This window comes from Diospyros lotus, chromosome 3 (assembly GCF_014633365.1).
Source record: "Diospyros lotus cultivar Yz01 chromosome 3, ASM1463336v1, whole genome shotgun sequence".
Lineage (NCBI taxonomy): Eukaryota > Viridiplantae > Streptophyta > Magnoliopsida > Ericales > Ebenaceae > Diospyros > Diospyros lotus.
Genome location: NC_068340.1, coordinates 28701638 through 28710224, shown reverse-complemented (window position 1 = coordinate 28710224; position 8587 = coordinate 28701638). Strand labels below are relative to the sequence as shown.

Below are 8587 nucleotides of genomic sequence, written 5' to 3'. Positions count from 1 at the left end.
GATCTTTCAATTGTTGCGAGAGGGCAACTAAGTATTTATGATATGATGGGCTCCATCTCATTCAACTTATGGTGACCACCACTACCACTAGCCCATCCAAAAAATTAAAAAAAAAAAATTTAGAGTGTTAAAACACGATATTTATAAGAGATGTGATATCTCACAAATCAACTCAACTTTCCACATGAGCTGCTACTCATATTTTGTTTGATGCACTGCATCAATCATTCATTCAGTTGCAAATAGGTTTATTGTATGGGGAAGTGATTAACTTTTATTGACAAATTCCAAAACATATAGAGAAGTAGTCAAAGAAATCTTTGAGAAAATATAAAATTGGGAAAAAAGAAAAACCACCCAATATTTCGACCAAGTCAATATTTTTCACTTCCATCCATCAGTATATATCCAGTCAGCCAGTCTCTGTTCCTTAGCGATTATGTTTACGCGTCTAGAAGTCAGAAGTCATCGATCCACAGTCCACTTCTCCTATCCACCCTTTTATTTCTTTCAATCTTGATCAGTTATATACTCACACACACACACACAATATATGTCCATCCGATGACTCAAAACCTCTGGAAGAGTGTGAGTGTGTGTGTGTATGAGCAAATTAATGTTCGTTAGAGAGATTTAATTATTTTCTTGTTTCCAGCTGGTCTTCATTTCACTCTCTGCTACAGAGAAGAGAGCAAGTTTTCCGGTGGGTTTTTGAGGGGCAGATATGGCCGGAGGTGGAGGAGGACGGTCTTTGGAGGAAACGCCGACATGGGCAGTTGCAGCGGTTTGTTTCCTACTGGTCGCAGTCTCAATTGTTATCGAATACATCATCCATCTCATTGGCAAGGCAAGTGTTTATTGATATATATTTGCACACTTCATATAGTTTTTCAATTTGGAGCTTTAGATTAATTCACAGTTAATTAATTGATATTCTTGCACTACTAATTACAGTGGTTGAAGAAGAGACACGAGAAAGCTCTCCATGAAGCACTTGAAAAGATCAAATCAGGTAAACCAAAAGAAAAATAATAATAATAAAACCACTACACTGTGTTGTTAATTTATTTATGATGTCCAATTAAGAGAGCCTAGATAACAGTGGCTGATTAATCTTTTTCTTTTATTTTTTGAAGAGCTTATGTTGCTCGGGTTTATATCGTTGCTGCTAACAATGGGGCAAAGTACAATTTCCAACATATGCATATCGAAGAGCGTGGGGGCAACTTGGCATCCGTGCAACAAGAAACAAGAGACTGAACTAAACAAATTCAATCATCTCGATTATGGAGAAGAAGGAGAACACCGCCGAAAGCTTCTGGAGGCTGCGCTGTCGAGCTCTGAGGGAAGTTTCCGGCGTGTTCTGGAGGCGGCCGGAACTGACAAATGCGCGGCCAAGGCATGACCTTCCAGTACTTCTACTTGCTTCCATTTGCTTCTTAATTAGTTCAATGGCACACATGCAAATTGAGCAAATTATTTAATTATAATTAGCTCTGTCGCTCTTATAACTAATATTTAATGTGATTAATTTCAGAATAAGGTGCCATTTGTGTCTGCGGATGGGATTCATCAACTTCACATATTCATTTTTGTGCTGGCGGTTTTCCATGTCATTTACTGTATTCTCACCATGGTTCTCGGAAGACTTAAGGTACCTGTATACATACATACATGTATATTCCTTCCCTTTAATTTCTCTTCCATAATTAACGTATATATGTCTTCATATCTAATCATATATATACATGCAACAATATATTATATATATGCATGTATATACATTGATTGATTACTTGGGTGAATCCAGATGAGAAGTTGGAAAGCATGGGAAAAGGAAACAAGAACAGTCGAGTACCAGTTCTCTCATGGTAATTAAGTTTTTATTTTACTTTGGTTTAGGGTAATTAAGTTTCAAAGAATGGTATATACATAAACAAATACAAATATATATATATATATATATTTATATATGGATGCTAGCCACATTTCTCACATCCCCAATATGAACGCGTCCGCATAGCATGTTAGAATGTAAGGCTCTCAATTATATACAGGAAAACACTTGGTACTTCCCATAAATATATATGAATGCATTGACATATATAACATATTATTGGTATTTGAAATGTGCAAGTTTATGTTAATTTCAAATTAATTATTAATTTAAAATCAATCTATCCAAAGACCCAATCTTATAGAATTACGTGATTTATTAATATGTTGTTGGTTAAAACATGGCTAAAAATAGAAGAATGAGCAAAGTAATTATATATATCCTTGCGATCAGGTTTCGTACATGTGAATGTATATAGATGCATATGTTTAAAATGTCAAAAAAGGCATGTGTGTGATGCAGATCCAGAGAGGTTCAGATTCGCAAGAGAAACTTCGTTTGGGAGAAGGCACTTGAGGTTCTGGGCCAAAACACCTGTCCTCATTTGGATTGTAAGTCAACCCTTCTCATTAATTCATTAATCATCAACAATCTTCCCATACGTTCACACAAGATTACATTATTATTGAAAATATGATGTGATATGTCGATGCATGTACCTATATATATATGTGTGTGTGTGTGTGTGTCCTTAATAATCTTCCCCATTCTATATATGTATACATGTTACATGTTCATTAATCTAAATTAAGATACTGCTCGTAAAAATATATAGCTTATATGTTATTAATTAATTAAACTTAATCTCCAATATTAATTATTAATTGCTCAATTCATGAACTTAATTAATTAAGCTGTGACTTACTCATTGATCTCAAGAGAATCGAATAAGTCATCAGTTCGTTGAATTCTGACTTTGACTCGGCAAAGCTCACTCAATCATATAAGCGCATAAAAACTTGGAATAAATGACATGTTACGCTAATATATATATATATATATATAATCCAATGGCAAAGAAGTCCCGGTCCGTCTGGCTGTCCACGACCACAAAAATAATGTATGTGTAGGTAGTAAGTCGTCGTCGTAATGGTATTCAGATTTTCGACCAACCAAACGTCATGGTTGGGCCCCGGCCGGCCAACTCACGATTTATATCGATCTTTTTCCACATCTTCCCTTCTGCTGACGCCACTGCGTGATTTGCTTTCGTACTTAGTTAATTCTGCCCTGTTTGGCCTTCAGGTCTGCTTTTTCAGGCAATTTGTGAGGTCAGTTCCTAAAGTTGATTACTTGACCCTGCGACACGGATTTATCATGGTACGTACGTGATCTCCTCTGTTCTACTATATTAATGTAATAAATAAATTATCTATATATTTAAAGCTATATATATATCATTAAGAACTCCAGTCAAAATTTAAACCAAAATAAACAGATATGTCGTCTTACTTATTGTTGTCGAGGTAGCAAACTTAACTCGTATCCGAATCCGACTGTTTAATTAATTTGTTTCAGGCACATTTGGCACCTCAAAGCCATACAAATTTTGATTTCCAGAAGTATATAAATAGATCACTAGAAGAGGATTTCAAGGTGGTTGTGGGCATCAGGTTAGCATTTAATTATTGATTTTTTATTTTTTTTACCTTTCTTTTTCTTAACCCAGTATATATATATATATATATATGTGTGTGTGTGATACCCTTCCTCTATTAATAATTATATTTATACATAATGACACTCTTATTAAGTTCTCATCCCAAGATCTTGGTGTTTGATTACGGACACTGACAACTAACTAACAATTCTTTGCAGTCCGCCAATCTGGTTCTTTGCCGTGTTTTTCCTACTGTTTAATACCCACGGTGAGCACTCTTTAATTAATAATTTATTATTATAAGTAAATAATTAATGATTGGTGTGAATATTCGTAATCTTATATTAATGATTGACAATGCTAATACTAATAGTGGGTTGATTTAGCACACTTTTGACTTAAAGATCTTCTAAATCCCTCAAATCTTACGCGTACAGGCTGGTATTCCTATTTCTGGCTGCCATTTACCCCATTAATTGTAAGCCCAGCTGAATATTCCGTATATATGACTTTAAATAATTAATTTAACATATATTAAAATTATAATTTGGTGGTCGAAAATAATGATCGGCGGCTGGTGGTGATGGTGATGATTCGTGCAGATAATTCTTCTGGTGGGAACGAAGCTGCAGGTGGTCATAACTAAGATGGGGCTTAGAATCCAAGAGAGATGCGAGGTGGTGAAAGGGGTGCCGGTGGTTCAGCCCGGCGACGATCTCTTCTGGTTCAACCGGCCCCGCCTCGTTCTCTACCTTATCAACTTTGTCTTTTTTCAGGTATTATTTTTTATCTCTCTCAAATAAATCATTGTGTCATTTTGCATTGTATGTCTTTAATTAATATGGCAGATATTTAATTGCTTTTTTTTTTTTCTATTTTCTTTTTGTGCGTTAATCAATGTAGAACGCCTTCCAGTTTGCTTTCTTTGCATGGACTTGGGTAAGCCACCAAACTCCTAGCTTTCCATATCTCATTGTCTGCCCTTTATTAATTATGTCAAATTTTCTAAACCTGAAAGAAGGAAAAATATCCGTCCAATAATATAATTTCTAAATTATATTATTGGACATAATATAATTTCTAATAACATAATGATATATATGATGAAGATATTATTTTTGTATTTATTATTATTAGTATTACAACTCAAGTCGAGCATGTGATTAAATCTTTTAATGCACCCACCCCCTGATCTTGATTTTTCTTTTGATTTCAGTATGAATTCGGATTGAAGTCTTGTTTCCACTCCAATTTAGAAGATGTAATCATACGACTGTCTATGGGGTGAGTCTCCTTCATTTGTCTGTCCAATTATTATTCTTATTCATATAAAATAAAATATTGTCCAAAATAATCCATTTGTTAGTACTTAGTAATCATAAAATACGACTACTATCTCAGCAAAAAAATAAAAATTAAAAATTAAAACAAAACATGACTATAATTATAACATTTGGCTGACAATTAATTTTTATAAAAATATCATTTTTGTTAGTGATATATTAAGTCCTTAAAATTTGCTAACATGCTCCAATTATATGATAATTTGATTCAGGGTCCTTGTACAAATCTTGTGTAGCTACGTCACTCTCCCTCTCTATGCCCTTGTCACACAGGTAAAAATTTCAGCCTTAAACGAACAAAAATTATATATATGCTATTTCATTTCATTAAACCTGCATTATTTGCACTACCAGGCAGGCATTGAAGACTCAACCATTCATCACAAAATTTTATTAACCAAAATATATTAAGAACAACCATATCCATGACTTTGATGACAATGGAACTAATTATTAATTAAATTAAACCATCTCAAGGAAATGTATATATTTTGGAGTAGTAATATATTAATTCCTGCTAAACTAAAAAAGAATATATACTTGTAACATCCCTGACCACGCTGATTAAACATTTTTTGTTACCAACAAAAGTGAAGTTTAGCACTTTAGGTTCAAATTTTCCTCAATTATTGGACTCAAAATATTTGCTAATTGGTGTAATTTAATTAACAGATGGGTTCAACAATGAAGCCAACCATATTCAACGAAAGAGTGGCCGCAGCTCTCCGAAAATGGCTCCGCACGGCCAAGAAAAACATCAAGCACGACCGCCATACCGGCCTGGCCTCTTCCCCGTCGAGCTGGCCGGCGACGCCTTCCCACCACACCTCCCCAGTCCACCTCCTCCGCCATTACCGGAGCGAGATGGACAGTTTCCAGTCGTCGCCCAGGATATCATCAAATTTCGAACACAGGGAAATCGAGGGCTCGCCCTCACCCCCTCCGCAGCCGCCACACCAGTCCGGCCGTGAGGTAGAGCTGAGCGGCCGGCAAGAGCAGGGGTCCAGCCGGGTGGCTCCCACCGAGCGTGAGATAGACGTGGAGTCGCGTGATTTTTCATTTGAAAGAGCAAGAAGTACGCGAAATTAATTAATATTTTGGAGTGGCCAATGAGGACAATTATAAAATCGTGGAAAGCCTTTGATTTTGGCAGGAAATTAAGCTTGTAATTAGAAAATAGGTGTAATATCTTGTCTTCTTATCTCTAATGGAAACTTTGTATTCACTAACATCCATCAAAATCATTCATCATATTTTTTTTTATGCCAAAATCATCATAAAGATAAAGATCGACCGTAGCCCATATCATCTCTCAAATCTCAATCCGACCATAAAGTATGAACTTGGAAGGCCTTGGCCATTATGTGTTTTTACAAAGTATGTTTATTAGGGGGTGTTCGTTAATGAAGGCAAAAAGAAAAAATAGTTAGATATAGAAAACATTATGGATGTTTGATGTTTTTAACATATTTGTTAAACTTATTTAGTAATTATTGTAAAAAAAAAGTAATGTGATTTCTTATCTTGATTTTTGAAGATATGTTTATCTCTCTCCCCCTTCAAGATAAGCATATCTTGATTTTTATAGATAAGACAAAAATAATTTTTGTATCCTCTAATGTATTTTAAAAAATTTAACAAATAATTTGATAAAAATCTTGAAATGATTCTAATCTTATCTTGATTATTTCATATCTTGGTCTGAAAATCATTTCGACATTATCTTGATATTTTTTTATCTTATTCATTTTAACAAATGCTATCTAATTAAATTATTAAAATATAAATCATCAATATACAACTATTAGGAAACAAATAAATAATAGAATTGAAAAAACTTTTGACAAACTCACAACAATGATTGAAATTTTTGCTAATGCCTTAACCTTCACGTCACGTTGAAGGGAGGGCAGGGGACGATTGAAAAAAAAGTAGGTTCTACTTGCTGGTTGGGGTAGGAAACAGGGGCGGATGGTTCCCCCTAAAGTTCTAAAATTTTAATATATACCCCCACACTTTTAAAATTTTCATATTTGCCACAATCAAATTTCATAATTGTGCCTTAAATGCTAATCATGAACATATATTATTAGATGATTTATACATGTCTTGAGTTATTTTTTATTTATAGGCCCACTCAATTACCTCCGCTAAGAAATAAAAATTATTCATTTTTAATATGATCATTTTTGCATGACGCCCAGTGCTCATGCTTTTGACTACGTTAGAAAAATTAAATCACAAGTTGAGCCTTTAACTTTTATATAAGACGAGAATAAAACTCGCAATCTACCAAATTAACACTGACATATTACTTATTTAACCGTTCAACCTATACATTGGAAGTCAAAAAAAAAAAATTACTCATTCTTCAATCATAATTAAGTAGATGGTAGCTGATTTTATTGGTAACGTATGTTCTTCAATTAAATTTTTATGTAGATTTTAGCAAATTTACTTTATTCATATAATTAATAGATTCAACGGGCTTACTTAAATGGTCAAGGGAGGGATATTGGCAAAACTTCAATAATTTGACATTGACCATAGCTTGTTATTCTCCAGCAAAATTAATAAACATTATTTTCATAGATGTTGGTTATCCTTATTTATTCAATTAAAAATAAAATTCTAATATTTTTTCTGTAAATAAAATTTAAATATTTAAAACTAAGCCAAAAACCCAAAATTAAATTTTGAAATCTAAAATTAGATCATACAAAATTAATTAAGATTTGTTAATTTAATTGTTATCAAATCCTTAACAATGAAAGTTAGTATTTATTAAAACGAGTAAAATAAATTTGTATCAAGATAATATTTGAATGTTTTTTAAACTAATATATGGAATTGTCAATATAAGATTGAAAAACATTCTAAGATTTTTATTAGATTATTTATTAAATTTTTTGGAATGTATTAGGAGACATATAGGCCATAGGCCATTTTTTTTATTTGTAAAATTCAAGATAAATTTATTTGAAGAGAGAAAAAATAAATATATATAAACAATTTCATATAATAAGTTACATGAATTCTTTTCTAAGGGTTATTAAATAAATTTAACAAATATAATAAAAATTATTTTTGCCTAAAATATTTTTCATATTTTATTTTTTTATCCCGTATTTTGGTTAACAAACACTATCTAAATACGAATACTAGAACAAGCTTGCAAGCATTTGCCTACATAATGATGGAAATCTCATTCATCTTAAAACAAACACAATTATATTACAATAATGCTATTCATTTCTAGTAGGAATGAACAGTTCTGATGTGGCAACTCATGTGGACTGTGTTACATGGCATTACACATCTATTTAAAATATAAAAAATAAAATCTGTTGGATGTTCTTTCATCTTTTCCAAACAAATTATACAGTTTACATGGGTTATTATATTATCATTATTCATCTTTATTGAAAATTAATAACATTATTCATTATATTATTGGCCAAACCTATATTTTTTCCCTCCTAAACTTTATATGAAAAGCCTATCATTCTCTTGAACTTCAAATATAATCTATTGAATGTTTAACATTTATAATTTACATCTATTCACTACCTAATCTGTTTTAAAATAATGCGTGAGTTATAGAAGATGTCAACATGAAAGAAGAAAAATCCACCAAACTGATCATTCTCTCTGTCTTCCCATTCGTTTTTTATCATTGTAATGGCATTCTTAGCTTAAATAAATATTAGTTTTTAATACTAAATATTAAAAATTATTATTAAATAT

At 32.4% G+C, this 8587-nt stretch overlaps 1 protein-coding gene across 2 annotated transcripts; it reads left to right on the top strand.

The window, feature by feature from the left end:
- Positions 1-307: 307 nt before the first annotated feature.
- LOC127796424 (MLO-like protein 6) lies at positions 308-6229 on the top strand. Of its 2 annotated transcripts, XM_052328559.1 has the most exons (15): positions 308-847; positions 955-1012; positions 1137-1399; positions 1538-1654; positions 1811-1871; positions 2360-2448; positions 3143-3217; positions 3416-3510; positions 3716-3765; positions 3935-3975; positions 4100-4273; positions 4401-4436; positions 4714-4781; positions 5053-5113; positions 5513-6220. In XM_052328559.1, exons 1-15 carry the CDS (start codon positions 725-727, stop codon positions 5927-5929), a joined length of 1728 nt encoding a protein of 575 aa, XP_052184519.1. In that variant the 5' UTR covers positions 308-724; the 3' UTR covers positions 5930-6220. The 2 variants fall into 2 exon arrangements, with proteins under 2 accessions (XP_052184519.1, XP_052184520.1); XM_052328560.1 differs by lacking the exons at positions 308-847; positions 955-1012 and having other exon boundaries at positions 1149-1412; positions 5513-6229.
- The last annotated feature ends 2358 nt before the right edge of the window (positions 6230-8587 follow it).